Source organism: Melozone crissalis, unplaced genomic scaffold (assembly GCF_028551555.1).
Source record: "Melozone crissalis strain CALT ecotype California unplaced genomic scaffold, PUWL_Pcris_2 ptg000061l_1, whole genome shotgun sequence".
Lineage (NCBI taxonomy): Eukaryota > Metazoa > Chordata > Aves > Passeriformes > Passerellidae > Melozone > Melozone crissalis.
This window is the reverse complement of record NW_026535839.1, coordinates 15,859,933-15,878,246: the sequence shown is the minus strand read 5'-3', so window position 1 is coordinate 15,878,246 and position 18,314 is coordinate 15,859,933. Positions and strand designations below refer to the sequence as shown.

The following is an 18,314-nucleotide window of genomic DNA, read 5'->3' as shown; positions in this document are numbered from 1 at the left end:
AGGGATCTCGTAACTATTCATTTCCTCATAGTCTAATTTGCCTTGTAGTCTGATCTCTCCTTTGTTTTCGTCGACAGTGAACATTTCTTTAACTTGTGTACTAGCACGTCTACCAAATAAGTAGATAATATCACTATTGATCCCTTCGTCAGGATCCGTTGCACTAAGCGTGACTAACAGAGTTCCGAGCTCGGAACCTTCTAAGACTTTAACTTTATAAACGGATTGGTTGAACTGGGGCGCATTGTCGTTTGCATCCACCACCGTGATCACCAGCTCCATTGTCCCCGTCAGAGACGGCCGGCCACCATCAGTCGCCGTCAGCACCAACCGATGCACGGGAATCGTCTCCCGGTCCAGAGATTTCGTTAAAATAAGAGCCAAAGAGGCACTCTGGTCATTATTCCCCTGATGATCAAGACTGAAATACTCGCTGGGGCTGAGTGTATAGGTGAGCTGCGCGTTCGCTCCGATATCCGCATCTGACGCGCCCTCCAGCGGGAAACGAGACCCCAGCAAAGACGATTCCGCGATATTAAGGGCTTCTTCGTCCTCACGGAACACAGGGGCATTGTCGTTGATGTCGGTGACCTCCAGCTGCACATGGAAGACGCGCAGCGGCCGCTCCAGCAGCACCTCCAGGCGCAGCGCGCACGGCGCGCTCTTGCCGCACAGCTCCTCCCGGTCCAGCCGCGAGCTCACCAGCAGCGCGCCGCTCGCCCCGCTCACCTCCACGCTCGCCCGCCGGCCCGGCGCCACCAGCCGCAGCCGCCGCGCCTCCGCCTCGCCCGCCTCCAGGCCCAGGTCCTGCGCCAGACGGCCCACCACCGTGCCGGCCTTGGCTTCCTCCGGCACCGAGTAGCGCACCTGCCCGCCCGACAGCGCCCAGGCCGCCTGCAGCACCAGCACCCGTAGCACAGGTCCCCACCGCATCTCCGCCGCTGTCGCCTCCGGTCCCTTCCCGGGCCCTGACCGGCTCTCCGTCACTCCCCGCCGTCCGCCTTAGGGTCTCCCTGGGACGAGCAGCACGCCGCTCCGCTTTCCCGGCGCTCCGCCCGGGCCGGTCCGGCGCATCCTTCCTCCGGCTGACGGTACCGTGACTGAGGCTCGGGGAGGAGCTGCCGCCCTTCCGTGGCTCACGGCGCCTTCGCGGCCAACAGCGGCACCTGGTGTCCGACCGCGGCTCCTCCCGTGAGCAGCCGCCTGCTGCCCTCCTCCCGCTGCGGCTCCGTGCCGGGAAGGACCTGCCGTGGCTCCGCCCGCTCGGCCGACGCGCTCCGAGATTTCCCTTCCGAACACTGCCTTCCTCCGCAGCCGTAATAATTGGTCCTCTTGTCTCCTCCCTTTCTCCTTCTCTTCTCTTTCTCTTCTTCATCTTCTCCTTCCTTAAGGCACTTTAATCGAGAAGCACTTACTTGCCAAAATGTACATTCAGTTAAACGCCCTTATTAACCCAGGAATCATTCCGAGGAATATCTTCACTGCATAAAGCTACTTCTGATCTCCAGACTTCATCTTCTCTTATGCTTCAGGAGGCATAACTCAATTTTCTCACTTATGTTTTCTTCCGGAAGATACTTCAGCTGTTTCCTCTACCGAAGAAGACTGTATCCTCGATCTTCCATCTATGGAAAGTACTCAGGTCTTCAGAAGACATAGATTCACATGTAATGTACTTGGCCTAATCCAGGAATGCTAGAAACGAACAGAAATTGCTTACCTTTTCATGGCTTTGTGACAGGGATGTGGCTGAGCAATTCCACACAGTCTCCTTGGTTTTTTGTAGAGTAAATAGTACAGTACACCCATCATATTACAAAGAGTACCTGTGTCTGTCCATAGCAGAATTGTTTTGCCTTCTGAAGTGTATTTCCAACCGAGTAAAGCATCAGCAAATACCAAAGACTTTCAACTCCATCAGTGACTCCCTAACTCTATCCTTTAAACATTCCAACAGAGCAGAAATCCTCTCAGAAGTGTGAAATAACTCAGGGAATATGAACTCTCTCATCTGTATATATCAGTATTTTCCCTAAGTTTTATCCCCCAAGTGTAGCTGCACAATGAAGATCAAGGTCTTGGTTATCATTTTTAGGCAGGTAGAAACTCACAGTATGGCAAAACCATGTGCCTGTTACCGATGGAGATGAGCTGCTGCAGGACACAGCAGCATCATTCACCATGACACTACTGGGGATGAGATAAAAGGGTTGCACCACTGTTCTGGCAAGGCACAGTTCATCTCATAACAGGTTCCCAAGCTCCCACCTCATCTACTGACATAAATACATCAGATCATCTTCTCTACACAGCTACAGCACTTTCTGCTGCCCTGCCCTCTAGGCCAGGCACTAACACAAACCAGGGAATTTCACAGATTAGTGAGTTGTTGGTTCTACCACAGGAAGAATCAACGATGCATGCACCCAAAGGTAAAAAATAACAACAAAAAAGGAATATACAAAATGCTAAAAAAGCCCATGTCAGTCTGTCAATAGATATTTTTAGTTACACCTGTTGCTATTCTAACTGTTGTCTTGATTTATTTCTAGGTCTCCATTCTCAGGCCTGTGTTCAAGGATCACTGTTCAAAATTTCAGGGAAGCAGGGCTGAAAAAGCAAACAGGTTTTTATTCCATCCTCTCTAATTCCTGCTGTATTGCCAAAATTTCTGTATACGTTTCTATGAAGGCAGAAACAAATGAAACCTGAAGCCTCACAGATTCCTCTCAAAGTAAAATTGACCTTAAGAGATGGCAAGACAGTGAACCACATTCCAGTGAAAATGTTATTGGGCAATGACACTACAGCATCAGTGCAGGAGAAGTAACTTTGGAGCTCAAAATTCTCTAGCACTTAGGCTTAACATTTTTTCCAGTGAAATCTTCTGTTCCAGTAGTTTGCTTTCTGATTATGGAGCCACCCTTTACTTTTCAGCTGTATCTATTAAACTGTATTAATATTATAATGTATATATTAAGGAGCACAGACTCTGAAATGAAAGAGCATTATTTGGCAGCATGGCTTTCACTCACAATTGCCAACACATCTCCCGATAAAGCCAAGCTACATCACTCTCTGGAAACCAGGAATTTCAAGCATCATCCATCTTCCTATTCACATGATTATCATAAGGCAAGCACACAATGAGACCAGAAAAAATGAATTTATTTTAAAAACTATTCTCAGGGAACAGAAAAACAAAATTAAGTAAGCACAAATAAGATCATGTCAAAACCCCACAGCATCCTAGAAATACAATGCCTATGACTGATGGGTACGTGGGACTACCCAAGTCAGAAACCAAACTGAGGTGCTTCCACAAATACATTAATCCACCAAAAACAAGTCCTCTACCAATATGTCTTGCTCAGTCTAGAACTACAGCTGCACATTTTGACATCTACTTTGGTTTGTGTTCTTTTGCCACTAAGTTCATTTCAATCATACTTCGAAGGGGAAAGTGTGAAATGCATCTGTCTTTTTCATGTCCATAGTAATTCTGCAATACTTCACAAATTAATCTATACCATGCACGGTGAAGAGGCAAGAAATTTAAATATAGATTTTTCTTTCAAAGGTGAAACAAAGAGAAGGACAGACTTCTGAGTAAGACAAGACTGGAAACGAGCAATTCACAGCAGTCAAAATCAAGAAATTAATTTGAAGTGCCCCTCCTGTAAGACAGGGAAATGTGGACAAGTAAAGATACTCCATTCAAAATGAAAGAGGCACTCAGAGTTGTGATTAAATCCACAGGTGGAAGAAAATCAGAGATGATAACACTAGCAAGATAAGGCAAAAACTGCAGTCGGGCAGAAATCTTTATCAAGAATGATTCTATTTAATAACTCATGAGGGGATCTCAGAAAGTGATTAACAGTGATGCATCAAAGATTATAGGAGATAGCATCCGATGGAGCAGAGCTCAAATACAGGTCTGCAGGAAAGATCTGCAGAAAAAGTTAATGACTCTGAAGACCTAGGTAGGAAAATTGAAAAATATTTTCGATGCAGGGGACAACAAAGCTGAGTAGACAAGAAAAAGATGCGGCTTAAAGACAGATTATGACTGATTGTGAAACAGCTACTGATGGTTCTAAAATTACAAAATAGAGAAGAAAGTGACATATAGATGAACTCCATTCCCAGCACCATCAAAAACACAAGACTCACGAGACGCTGCAAGACAAAAAAGGTATTTCATTCAGCTTGGCACCGAGGGCAGGAAGATCTAAGTATTTTGACGACCTCCCCTCTTTAACAAGATTAAACGAAGACAGAAGATCACAGTGGTAAAAACAAACCTGCTAGGATACAATACATTACAGGCACCGAAGAGGAGGGATGATGCAACCCGCACTCAGAGGGTAAATGACCATGAAAAACGGACCGCCCCCTCGGCGCGAGGGCGGAGCACGGCTCCAGGCAGCAACAGCCCAGGGGGCGGGTGAGAGGGGACAGAGCGAGAAAAGGAGGAACACTGACCGTGCCGAGGAGAGCGGAGGGCTCCGGCTGCGCCTCCTTGGCTGCAGGAGCGGGCGGCGGCGGAGGGAAGTTGGGGCTGAAAACCATGAGGTCGCTCTTGGCAGCGCCGTCCGCCACGCACAGGCTGCGGCTGTGGCGCTGCGAGTAGGACCAGCTGCCCACTTCGCTGGCGCACACGAGCGTCGTGGGCCCGGGCGCCGAGAGCACGGCCGCCCGCGGCGCCCAGCGCGACGCCCCGTACAGCACCACGGCCAGCAGGAAGAGGCTGGACACGGCGCAGATGGCCACCACCAGCCACACGTTGGTGGCCGCGCTCGCCGCCCCGGCCCCGAGCTCCACGCCCGCCGCCGAGCGCGACACCGCCGACGACGCCGACGAGGATCCCGCGGCCAGCGCCGCCTCGGCGGCCTCGAGCAGCGACACGCTGAGCGTGGCCGTGGCCGAGCGCGCCGGCTCGCCGTGGTCGCGCACGACGATCAGCAGCCTCTGGCGAGGCCCGTCCGCCTCGTCCAGCGCCCGCGCCGTGCTCACCTCGCCGCTGTAGAGCCCCACGCGGAACGGGCCCTTGCCCCGCGGCTCCCACAGCTCGTAGCGCAGCCACGCGTTGTAGCCCGAGTCGGCGTCCACGGCGCGGATCTTGGCCACCACCTGCCCCGCCGGCGCCCCCCACGCCGCCCACGCCCACAGCGTGCCCGACTCCGAGCCCGCCCCCGACAGCGCCAAAGCCGCCTCCGCCGCCGCCACGCCGCCCGCCTCCGCTGCCGAGCCCGCGGGCGGCAGCAGCGCCGGCGCGTTGTCGTTCTCGTCCAGCACGAACAGCTGCACCGTGGCGTTGCCGCTCAGCGGCGGCTCCCCCGCGTCCACCGCGCGCACCTCGAACTGCAGCACCTGCAGCTCCTCGTAGTCCAAGGGCTGCAGCGCCCACAGACGCCCGCTCTCCGCGTCCACCGACACGTAGCTCGACGCCGGACGCCACCCAACGCCCGACGAGGAGCCCGCGGCCCCGCCGCCGCCCACGCCCACGCCGCCGTCCCACACCGAGTAGCTGACGCGCCCGTTGGCCGCCTCGTCCGGGTCCCGCGCCCACAGCCGCGCCAGCTCCGCGCCCGCCGCGTTGTTCTCCCGCGCCAGCACCGTGTACACGGCCTGCGCGAACAAGGGCGCGTTGTCGTTCACGTCCGACACCGGCACCCGCAGCCCGCGGCTGGCGCGCAGCGCCGGCGCCCCGCCGTCCTCCGCACGCACCTCCACCTCGTACTCCGACACCCGCTCCCGGTCCAGCGCTTCGCGCAGCACCAGCGAGTACGAGCCCGCGAACGTCGCCTCCAGACCGAACGGTGACGCCGGCCACACCCAGCACCGCACGCGACCGTTCTCGCCCGAGTCCCGGTCCGACACGCTCAGCAGGGCCACCACCGTCCCCAACGACGCGTCCTCGGGCACCGGCACCGACAGCGACGTCACCCACACCTCCGGCGCGTTGTCGTTCACGTCCAGAACCTCCATCTCCACGCTGCAGTGACCCGAGAGTGAGGGCGTCCCTTTATCTCGCGCTTCGATTTGCAATTCGTGCAAGCGAACATCTTCGAAGTCCAAAGTACCCTTCAGTCTGATGTCGCCCGTCTTGGTGTCAATGGTAAAGAGTTCTTTGTTACCGATAGGAATCGAACTCAAGATGCTGTAATAAAACTCCTTATTGCTTCCTTCGTCCGGATCCGTGGCATTCACACGTAATACAAGCGTCCCCTCTGTAGCATTTTCTGGTATCAGCACTTTATACACAGACTGGTTGAACTGGGGCGGATTGTCGTTCGCATCCTCCACCGAGATCACCAGCTCCATTGTCCCCGTCAGAGACGGCCGGCCCCCGTCACTCGCCGTCAGCACCAGCCGGTGAACGGGAATAGTCTCGCGGTCTAAAGACTTTGCGAGTACCAGAAACAGAGACTTCCTGTTTTCATCAGACGACTTAACATCAAGTGTAAAATATTCGCTGGGGCTGAGTGTGTAGGAGAGATGCGCATTCGGTCCGATATCCGCATCCGACGCGCCCTCCAGCGGGAAACGAGACCCCAGCAAAGACGATTCCGCGATGCTGAGGTTTTTCCGGGCAGCGGGGAAGACGGGGGCATTGTCGTTGATGTCGGTGACCTCCAGCTGCACATGGAAGACGCGCAGCGGCCGCTCCAGCAGCACCTCCAGGCGCAGCGCGCACGGCGCGCTCTTGCCGCACAGCTCCTCCCGGTCCAGCCGCGAGCTCACCAGCAGCGCGCCGCTCGCCCCGCTCACCTCCACGCTCGCCCGCCGGCCCGGCGCCACCAGCCGCAGCCGCCGCGCCTCCGCCTCACCCGCCTCCAGGCCCAGGTCCTGCGCCAGACGGCCCACCACCGTGCCGGCCTTGGCTTCCTCCGGCACCGAGTAGCGCACCTGCCCGCCCGACAGCGCCCAGGCCGCCTGCAGCACCAGCACCCGCACCACCGCCGCACAGCAACGCTCGCCCATCCTTCCTGCCGCTCTGCCCGCCGCCGCCGCTCTGCCCGCCGGCCCCGGCCCGGGCCCCGCACGGCTCCCCGCCGCCGCCCGCACGCACCGGCTCTGCTGCCCGGCCCGAGCCGCCCCCCCGCGCTCACAGCCGGGCTCTCCGCCGCACCGGGGCGGAGCCGCCCACACGGACCCGTTCCTGAGCCTGCAGCGACACCGTGCGCTGCTCCGCCGCCGCACACGCTCCGTGACAGCTCCTGCGCCTCCGCTGCGTCATGGCCACCTTCTCTTCCGTTTCTTCTTCCCGTGCTCCTTTTGTATTTTATTCTTTGGACTTTTTCCGCTGCTCTCTTCTTACCCCTTCCGGTGTCTCGCCAGGCGCCTCCAGAGTCAGACTGCAGAAAAAAAAAGCTGGATCCACCAGCTCGACTTACGTGGCATTAGCGTCGGATCGTGGAATATTCCAGTCGAGGCGGGGGCTCTTGGGAACCAGCTCCAACCAGCGATTAGAGGTAAAGTCGTTTCATACTGCTCATCTCCTTTGCTGACGTTTTCTTCTTTTTGTCATCTTTGATCTTTACTTGCCTCCTTGTGTAATACCTTCATAGCATCTTTTCTCTTTCTCTTCTCTCACTCCTTTTATGTCTTCCTTTCTCGCTCTTCTCCCTTTCTGTTTACAGTGAGATCATCAGTGACGTACCAGTAGATTCGTCCATCCATCCTTCCCTTCTTTCTTTTTCCCATCTTCCTCCTACTCTTCACTGTCCTTATGCACACACATACTCTCTTCTTCCTCATTTCCATTACCAATGTATTTTTCCATTACGTCCCTGTCCCCATGAGTCACAAACACGCCATTTGTGACAGTTCTCGCTCCTCTCTGCTGTCATCTTTCATCTCTCCACTCAAGGAGCAAACTTCCTGCTCACTTCAAGTCTGTGCCAGACTGACAGAGTGCTGTTTCTACTCACCTTCTGGAAGGAAATCACACACTTCAGGCTCCATTCTCTCAAGGGAGAGAATTCACAGCCTCTGAAACACAGACCCAATCCCTAGGTACTTTGACATTGGTGTAAAGAGACTTGACTAAGCACAAACAACCCAGTGAATCTCCTTCAGGAACTCAAAGCCATCAAGCACACCAATCCATCCTGAATGCTGAACACCACAGCTTCTGGACACTCTTCATATACTCTGATGAAGAGCTGTTCTTCAGGCCTCATTTGCCACCTTCATGCTGAATGTAAATTTCTGACTTCGTATTTGAGGCAGGCCAGCAGAGCCAGAAACACACAGCAACAATGTCCAACCCCAGGAGCAAATTCCCCGTGCAATTCCTCTGTGCAGTCTGATCCACAGGGTAAAGGCAACACAGTCATTTTATTTGTGTCATTTTCTCTGAGAACACACCCCTGACTCCCAACACATCCACTCTGAGAAATGTGTTAGGGTCTCTCCTTCATCCATGCTTACTGCAATTTGATCAAACTGTGTCTGGAGAAACAAGTTCGGAAGGGGAGGAGGCAGTGGTGCTCTGCTGATCCAGTAAAGGAATAACAGAACATTTCAAACCTGAAGGTACCCAGAAAGATTATCAAGTCCAACTCCATATCCAGGCACATTTGGTCAATCCAAGGTACAACTGAAATCAGACTCATCTTCTTTAGGTAGCAGGAACTTACCTGAAGCATACCTGGCTCCTTCTTCAGAAAATATTTACTGTCAAGGGAGGGAATTGGTTCTGAAGCATATTTTCTTTTAATGTTATCAGAGATTAATGGGGAAGACGAATAGGGGGAAATGACCCACATTCTGCAAAAGCCTCTAAATCACTGAACAGAAGCACAATGCTCCTTCATGTACTTTTATCACATGCTAAGTAGAAGAGATCCTGCAAATCTAAGGTCATTCTCCCAACCTCAACCTCGGCTTAGAACACTGGAAAATCCATCTCTCATACCGATGGTCAACTCCTGGAAACTCTGCTACTTGACAGCTGCCAAAATTCAGCAGTGTGCATTTCATCCACTGTTACCAACACATGGCAAATGCAAAAGAAGAAAAATAATTTTAAAATATGAAATGTTTTGATAAAAGGAGAGAAGACAACTAGAAGTTACATTTCCACCATATCAAAATGCCAGGTCTGGAAACTTCTTGATTATGGACAGAAGTTTTCCCACTCCCTATCAAGACAAGAGCAGGGATATAAACAAGGAGAGCTTCAGAGAAGGCTGACCAAGCAACACTGATGATTGGAAAAGCTGCTGTTTTACCAATGCCATATTTTCAAAAGCAAGTGATCTAAGATGTGAATGGAAGATGACTTCACATCTGACAGGAAGAGCACAGACAATACCAAAGATACACAGGACTTCAGAAGGACCTGAGAGGATCCCAAGAGAGCAGCCCTGGGTGACAGGCGGCTTCACAAGGTTTTCCAGTGGAATCCTCTATCCCAAGCTCTGGGAAATGAATCTCCAGCTAAGCAACTGGAGCTTTTCTTCCCCAGTGATGCTGTATAGCATAAGCACTATCTCCATTGCCTCAGTAAAAAATCTTCTCCACTCAAAGTCACCCTACCCATGAGACAGAGCCCAAGCAGTACTCCCTGCCACTTGGAGGATTACAGCTGTAGCAGCCAAACTGCCCCACCAGAACAGCTTGCCCCAGCAATAAAACCTACTCTGAATATGATCCAGGCCTTTGCACATCCCCACCCTCCCTCACAATATGCACAAAGACCCTATGAAGAGATGCAAAGCCACAGAATGTCTGCCAGACTGTGTGAAATTTACCTTAAACATGCTGAGCTTTTTCAGCAATCTTAGATGGAAACACCACAGAGCTACACTTTGGAGATCCTTGAAATTCTGTGATCAGAGTGACAGCTCTGATCCTGGCACAGATTCATTTTATTTTGAGACAATCACACCAAATGCAGAAGAACAAGCACAGTCACAAAATCAATTGTGGGGGAGACTTTCTACGATAATATCAGAGCTGGACTGTGCTTCAGGGTTTGGTGTGGCCATACAGGTATCAGGGTTAAGCATGATGAGGCAACACCCCATTTCTACTGAGGCTGTCCCTACAAGAGCTCAGGTAGGAGACATGAGGCACACACAGATTTATGCTCTTTTCCTCATCACATCCTCTTGCAAATCCCACTTGACAAGCAGCAAGGAACCATCATGGCAAAATCAACAGCTGAGGAAGCTGCTTTAGACATGGACTCCTACAAAAGGACTCCAGCAAGCTCAAGTCCTACCCTCCCACAATGCCTTCCTCAAAATTAAAGGGAAGTGGTTCATTAAACAACATTCAGCATTGCATTTCCTCTTACCAATACAATTTATACAGTAATGAAGTATCAGCACAAACCACTTTCTGTTCTGGGAGAACTTCATCACCTCAAAGGACTTTGTGGCCATTTCAATACCACACAGCATCTCAAGGTCCACAAGGCCTCCAGCTCCCAAACATTAGAGTCTTGAAAAGGATCCCAGGCATAAGTACTCTGTGCTCATCCTGCCTCACAGTTTTCTCTAGGTATTCTTCGTTCATCACTCTGGGACATGAGTTCTCTTGAAAACCTCATCATGACTCATTCTTGTCTTAAGATATCGCCCATGCCCTTCTCAATAAATTCCACCTTCCTCACGGAGCTTTTCTGCTCAAGGTCACATCAAAACAAACCTGGCCCTAACTCTGCCATTGCCACAATCACTTTAGTAAACATTCTATATTTTCCTTCCTTTACAGAAAGCAAAACAAATTACAAGGAAAAAGGTGATATTAAAGTCCATACTGCCTTTCCTACTTTCTCAATGAGCCTGATGGTGGAACCTAAATTCAGAATTTTTGTTTCCACGGGGAGTCAAATAGTTGAAGCCCCAAGTGTAATTTTGTGTCACATCTCATGCAAGGAAAATGAAAGAAGACAGTTTTCAGTAACAATTGAAACCTAATACCAACATAGTCAAAAGTTAGCGAAGGCATAACTCAAAACAGCGTTACTGGGGGACTATCACCAAGGTTTGTCTTGTATTCCTGCTCCAAGCTGGCATTGAAACCCTTCACGGAAAAAAGTAACAAACCTGCCTGCAAAGCTAGCACCCCGGGGCACCTCTCACTGCAACAAGCAATGATTTCATTCCTGAGTAAAACTCCTGCCCAGCACAGCGAGATTCACCTGCAGATGGTAACAGTTCTGGAGTGCAAAAATAAATTAATTCGGCCTCCACGCACCAAGAAATTCCAAAATGAGGTGAGGAAAGGCCGACAATAGAAATATCCCTTTATCATCCTTAAACAACCACTGACATCATTCTGCGGGGGCGGAGCCTCGCTGCAAGCAGGAAATACCCAGGGGACGAGAGAGAATGGGCGGAGAAGAAACCAAACAGCGAGAGGCGAACAAGGTATTGCCACTGACCGTGTCGAGGAGAGCGGAGGGCTCCGGCTGCGTGTCCTTGGCTGCAGGAGCGGGCGGCGGCGGAGGGAAGTTGGGGCTGAAAACCATGAGGTCGCTCTTGGCAGCGCCGTCCGCCACGCACAGGCTGCGGCTGTGGCGCTGCGAGTAGGACCAGCTGCCCACTTCGCTGGCGCACACGAGCGTCGTGGGCCCGGGCGCCGAGAGCACGGCCGCCCGCGGCGCCCAGCGCGACGCCCCGTACAGCACCACGGCCAGCAGGAAGAGGCTGGACACGGCGCAGATGGCCACCACCAGCCACACGTTGGTGGCCGCGCTCGCCGCCCCGGCCCCGAGCTCCACGCCCGCCGCCGAGCGCGACACCGCTGAGGACGACGACGACGCCGACGAGGATCCCGCGGCCAGCGCCGCCTCGGCGGCCTCGAGCAGCGACACGCTGAGCGTGGCTGTGGCCGAGCGCGCCGGCTCGCCGTGGTCGCGCACGACGATCAGCAGCCTCTGGCGAGGCCCGTCCGCCTCATCCAGTGCCCGCGCCGTGCTCACCTCGCCGCTGTAGAGCCCCACGCGGAACGGGCCCTTGCCCTGCGGCTCCCACAACTCGTAGCGCAGCCACGCGTTGTAGCCCGAGTCGGCGTCCACGGCGCGGATCTTGGCCACCACCTGCCCCGCCGGCGCCCCCCACGCCGCCCACGCCCACAGCGTGCCCGACTCCGAGCCCGCCCCCGACAGCGCCAAAGCCGCCTCCGCCGCCGCCACGCCGCCCGCCTCCGCTGCCGAGCCCGCGGGCGGCAGCAGCGCCGGCGCGTTGTCGTTCTCGTCCAGCACGAACAGCTGCACCGTGGCGTTGCCGCTCAGCGGCGGCTCCCCCGCGTCCACCGCGCGCACCTCGAACTGCAGCACCTGCAGCTCCTCGTAGTCCAAGGGCTGCAGCGCCCACAGACGCCCGCTCTCCGCGTCCACCGACACGTAGCTCGACGCCGGACGCCACCCAACGCCACCCGACGACGACCCCGCGGCGCCGCCGCCAATGCCCACGCCCACGCCGCCGTCCCACACCGAGTAGCTGACGCGCCCGTTGGCCGCCTCGTCCGGGTCCCGCGCCCACAGCCGCGCCAGCTCCGCGCCCGCCGCGTTGTTCTCCCGCGCCAGCACCGTGTACACGGCCTGCGCAAACGAGGGAGCATTGTCGTTCACGTCCGACACCGGCACCCGTAGCCCGCGGCTGGCGCGCAGCGCCGGCGCCCCGCCGTCCTCCGCACGCACCTCCACCTCGTACTCCGACACCCGCTCCCGGTCCAGCGCCTCGCGCAGCACCAGCGAGTACGAGCCCGCGAACGTCGCCTCCAGACCGAACGGCGACGCCGGCCACACCCAGCACCGCACGCGACCGTTCTCGCCCGAGTCCCGGTCCGACACGCTCAGCAGGGCCACCACCGTCCCCAACGACGCGTCCTCGGGCACCGGCACCGACAGCGACGTCACCCACACCTCCGGCGCGTTGTCGTTCACGTCCAACACCTCCAGCACCACTTTGCAGTGACCAGACAGCGGGGGTGTCCCTTTATCTGTTGCCCGAATGTTTAGGTCGTATAAATTAACTCCCTCGAAATCCAGGGCGCCCGTCAGTCTGATCTCCCCAGTGTTTGTATCAATTCTGAATAAATCTGAGCCAGAGGGAGGAACAATAGTATCAATTTCATAATTCACATCTTTGTTACTTCCTTCATCCACGTCCGTGGCGTGCATCCGCACCACTAGAGTGCCTTGTATGGAGTCCTCAGACAAATGTACATTATACACGGACTGGTTGAACTGGGGGGCGTTGTCATTTGCATCCAGCACGAAGACCACCAGCTCCATTGTCCCCGTCAGAGACGGCCGGCCACCGTCAGTCGCTGTCAGCACCAACCGGTGCACGGGAATCGTCTCGCGGTCCAGAGATTTCGTGAGTACCAGAAACAGGGATTTACTGCGAGAGTTACTGTTTTCTTCCTCTATTTTAAAATGTTCGCTGGGGCTGAGTGCGTAGGTGAGCTGAGCGTTTGCTCCGATATCCGCATCCGACGCGCCCTCCAGAGGGAAACGAGACCCCAGCAAAGACGATTCCGCGATGCTGAGGTTTTTTCGGGCGGCGGGGAAGACGGGGGCATTGTCGTTGATGTCGGTGACCTCCAGCTGCACATGGAAGACGCGCAGCGGCCGCTCCAGCAGCACCTCCAGGCGCAGCGCGCACGGCGCGCTCTTGCCGCACAGCTCCTCCCGGTCCAGCCGCGAGCTCACCAGCAGCGCGCCGCTCGCCCCGCTCACCTCCACGCTCGCCCGCCGGCCCGGCGCCACCAGCCGCAGCCGCCGCGCCTCCGCCTCACCCGCCTCCAGGCCCAGGTCCTGCGCCAGACGGCCCACCACCGTGCCGGCCTTGGCTTCCTCCGGCACCGAGTAGCGCACCTGCCCGCCCGACAGCGCCCAGGCCGCCTGCAGCACCAGCACCCGCACCACCGCCGCACAACGCTCGCCCATCCTTCCTGCCGCTCTCGCCGCCGCCGCTCTGCCCGCCGGCCCCGGCCCGGCGCCCCGCACGGCTCCCCGCCGCCGCCCGCACGCACCGGCTCTGCTGCCCGGCCCGAGCCGCCCCCCCCCGCGCTCACAGCCGGGCTCTCCGCCGCACCGGGGCGGAGCCGCCCACACAGACCCGTTCCTGAGCCTGCAGCGACACCGTGCGCTGCTCCGCCGCCGCACACGCTCCGCCGCATCAACTGTACCTCCTCTTCATCATGCCAATCTCCTCTCCTTTTTCTTCTTCCCGTGCTCCTTTTGTATTTTATCCTTTCGACTTTTACCGCTGCTCTCTTCTTACCCCTTCTGGTATCTCGCCTGTCGCCTCCGGAGCCAGATAGCAGAAAAACAAGCAAGACCCACGAACTCGACTTACGTGGCTTTAGCGTCTTACCGCGGAATATTCCAACCGCGGAGAGGGCTCTTGAGAACCAGCTCCACCCACCGATTAGAGGTAAGGTCGTTTCATACTGCTCATCTCATTTGCTCTTTTTTTCTTTCTTTTATTTCTCATCTTTGATCTTTACTTACCTCCTTGTGTAATACCTTGATAGCATTTCTGCCTTTCCTTTCTCTCACTCGTTTATTCCCTCCATTCTTGTTCTTCTCCTTTTCTGTTTACAATGAGAGCATCGGTGACATACCAGTAAATTCATCCGTCCATCTTTCCCTTCTTTCTTTTTCCCATCTTCTTCCTCCTCTTCACTGTCCTTATGTACAAACATACTCTCCTCTTCCTCATCTCCATTACCAATGTATTTTTCCATTACTTCACTCTCTCCATGAGGCACAAACACGACATTTGTGACAGTTCTCGTTCCTCTCTGCTGTCATCTTTCATCTCTCCACTCAAGGAGCAAATTTCCTGCTCACTTCAAGTCTGTGCCAGACTGACAGAGTGCTCTTTCACCTTACCTTCCGGAAGGAAATCACACTCTCAGGCTCCATTCGCTCAAGGGAGAGAATTCACAGCCTCTGAAACACAGACCAAATCCCTAGGTATTTTGAAATTGGTGTAAACAGACAAAAGCACAAACAACCCAGTGAATCTTCTTCAAGAACTTAAAGCCATCAAGGCCCAGCACGTCAATCCACCCTTAATGCTGAAAAAAATATGGAGCAACCACAGCTTCTGAACACTTTTCATATACTCTGATGAAGACCTAGTCTTCAGGCCAAATTTGCCACCTGCATGCTGAATGTAAATTTATGGCTTCGTATTTCAGGCAGGTCAGCGCAGTCAGAAACACACAGAAAGAATGTCAAACCCCAGGATGGATCTTTTTGGATCAGGCTGCACAGAGAAATTACACAGGGGCAAATTCCCTGTGAAATGTCTCTGTGCAGCCTGATCCACAGGGTAAAGGCAACACAGTCATTTTATTTGTGTCATTTTCTCTGAGAACACACTCCTGACTCCCAACACATCCACTCTGAGAAATGTGTTAGGGTGTCTCCTTCATCCATGCTTGCTGTTATTTGCTCGAACTGTGTCTGGAGAAAGAACTTAGGAATGGGAGGAGGCAGTGGTGCTCTGCTGATCCAGTAAAGGAATCACAGAACATTTCAAACTGGAAAGCACCCATAAGGATTATCAAATCCAACTCCAAATCCAGGCACATTTAGTCAATCCAAAACGAAGATACCATGACTAAAGACATAAAAAGGTGCAACAGTATTTCAGACTCATCTTCTTTAGGTAGCAGGAACTTACCTGAAGCATACCTGGCTCCTTCTTCAGAAAATATTTACTGTCAATTGAGAGAAGAGGTTCTGAAGCATATTTTCTTTTAATGTTATCAGAGATTAATGGGGAAGACAAATAGGGGGAAATGACCCACATTCTGCAAAAGCCTCTAAATCACTGAACGGAAGCACAATGCTCCTTCATATACTTGCATTGCATGCTAAGTAGAAGACATCCTGCAAATCTAAGGTCATTCTGCCAACCTCAACCTCAGCTTAGAAGACTGGAAAATCCATCCCTCACACTGGTGGTCAACTACTGGAAACTCTGCTACTTGACAGCTGTCAAAATTCAGCAGTGTGCATTTCATCCACTGTTACCAACACATGGCAAATGCAAAAGAAGAAAAATATAAAAAAGATGGAATGTTTTGGAAAAGGAGGGAAGAAAACTAGAAGGTCCCATTCCACCACATCAAAATGCCAAGGCTGACAACTTCTGGTTATGGACAGAAGTTTTCCTGCTCCCTATCAAGACAAGAGCAGAGATGTAAACAAGGAGAGCTTCAGAGAAGGCTGACCAAGCAATCATTGGTAATTGGATAATTGGAAAAGCTGCTGTTTCACCAACATCATATTTTCAAAAGCAAATTATCTAAGTTGTGTATTGGAAGATGTCTTCACATCTGACAGGAAGAGCACAGACAATACCAAGGATACACAGGACTTAAGAAGGAAATGAGAGGATCCCAGGAGAGCAACCCTGGGTCACAGGTATCTTCGCAAGGTTTTCCAGTGGAATCCTCTATCCCAAGCTCTGGGAAATGAATCTCCAGCTAAGCAGCTGGAGCTTTTCTTCCCCTGTGACAATGCTTATGCTACACAGCATCTCCATTTCCTCAGTAAAAAAACTTCTCCACTCAAAGACACCCTACCCATGAGACAGAGCCCAAGCAGTACTCTCTGCCACTTGGAGGATTACAAGCCAAACTGCCCCACCAAAACAGCATGCCCCAGGAATAAAACCCACTCTGATCATAATCCAGGCCTTTGCACATCCCCACCCTCCCTCACATTTGGCATAAAGAACTTATGAAGAAATGCCAAGCCACAGAACGTCTGCCAGACTGTGTGAAATTTACCTTAAACACGCTGAGCTTTTTAGCAATCTTAGATGGAAACACCACAGAGTTACACATTGGAGATGTTTGAAATTCTGTGATCAGAGTGACAGCTCTGACCCTGGCCCAGATTAATTTTATTTTGAGACAACCACAACAAAAGCCAAAGCATAGGCAGAGTCACAATATCAATTCTGGGGGAGAATTTCTACCATAACATCTGAGATGAGCTGCTCTGCAGGGTTTGGTATGGCCATGCATGTATCAGGGTTAAGCATGACCAGGGAATATCCCATTTCTACTGAGGCTGACCCTGAAAGTGCTCAAGTAGGAGATATGAAGTCCACACAGATTTATGCTCTCTTCCTCATCACATCCTCTTGCAAATTCCACTTGACAAGCAGCAAGGAACAATCATGGCAAAATCAACAGCTGAGGAAGCTGCTTTAGACATGGACTCCTACACAAAGACTCCAGCAACCTGAAGTCCTACCCTCCCACAATGCCTTCCTCAAAATTAAAGGGAAGTGGTTCATTAAACAATCTTCATCACTGCATTTCCTCTTACCAACACATTTTATACAGTAATGATGTATCAGCACAAATCTCTTTCTGTTCTGGGAGAACTTCATCACCTCAAAGAACTTTGTGGCCATTTCAATACCACACAGCATCTCAGGATCCACGAGGCCGCCAACTCCAGGACCTTAGAATCTTGCAAAGGATCCCAGGCAGAAGCACTCTGAGCCCATCCTGCCTCACAGTTTTCTCTAGGAATCTATCCTTCGTTCATCACTCTGGGACATGAGTTCTCAAGACAACCGCATCATGACTCATTCTTGTCATAAGACATGGCCCATGCCTTCTCACTGAATTCCACCTTCCTCATGGAGCTTTTCTGCTCAAGGTCACATCAAAACAAACCTGGCCCTAACTCTGCCATTGCCACAATCACTTTAGTAAACATTCTATATTTTCCTTCCTTTACAGAAAGCAAAACAAATTACAAGGAAAAAGGTGATATTAAAGTCCATACTGCCTTTCCTACTTTCTTAATGAGCCTGATGGTGAAACCTAAATGCAGAATTGTTGTTTTCCATAGGGAGTCAAATATTTGAAGACCCAAGTGTAATTTTGTTCATATCGCTAGCAAGGAAAATGAAAGAGGAGATTTTTCAGTAACAATACAGACCTAACACCAACATAGTCAAAAGTCACCAAAGCCTTAAGTCAAAACAAGGTGACTGGGGGACTGTCACCACCAAGGTTTGTCTTGTATTCCTGCATCAAGCAGACATTGAAACCCTTCACACAAAAAAGTAAGAAACTTGCCTACAAAGCTGGCACCCCGGGGCACCTCTCAATGCAATAGGCAATGATTTCATTCCTGAGTAAAACTCCTGCCCAGCGAGATTCACCTGCAGATGGTAACAGTTCTGGAGTGCAAAAATAACTTAATTCTGCCTCCACGCACCAAGAAATTCCAAAATGAGGTGAGGAAAGGCCGACAATAGAAATATCCCTTTATCATCCTTAAACAACCACTGACA

General features: G+C 52.7%; 1 protein-coding gene across 3 annotated transcripts in view; it reads right to left on the bottom strand.

Moving 5' to 3' along the window:
* LOC128944616 (protocadherin alpha-C1-like) overlaps positions 1 to 13,921 on the bottom strand; it is a 101,652-nt gene extending 87,731 nt beyond the window's left edge. For 2 of the 3 annotated variants that reach the window (XM_054287961.1, XM_054287964.1), the window contains exon 1: positions 11,408 to 13,921. In XM_054287961.1, the coding sequence (XP_054143936.1) occupies positions 11,408 to 13,921 (2,514 nt within the window). Of the gene's footprint in view, positions 1 to 4,488; positions 7,052 to 11,407 lie in introns of those variants that run through there. The other variant, XM_054287962.1, reaches the window with a different exon arrangement.
* Positions 13,922 to 18,314: the final 4,393 nt, after the last annotated feature.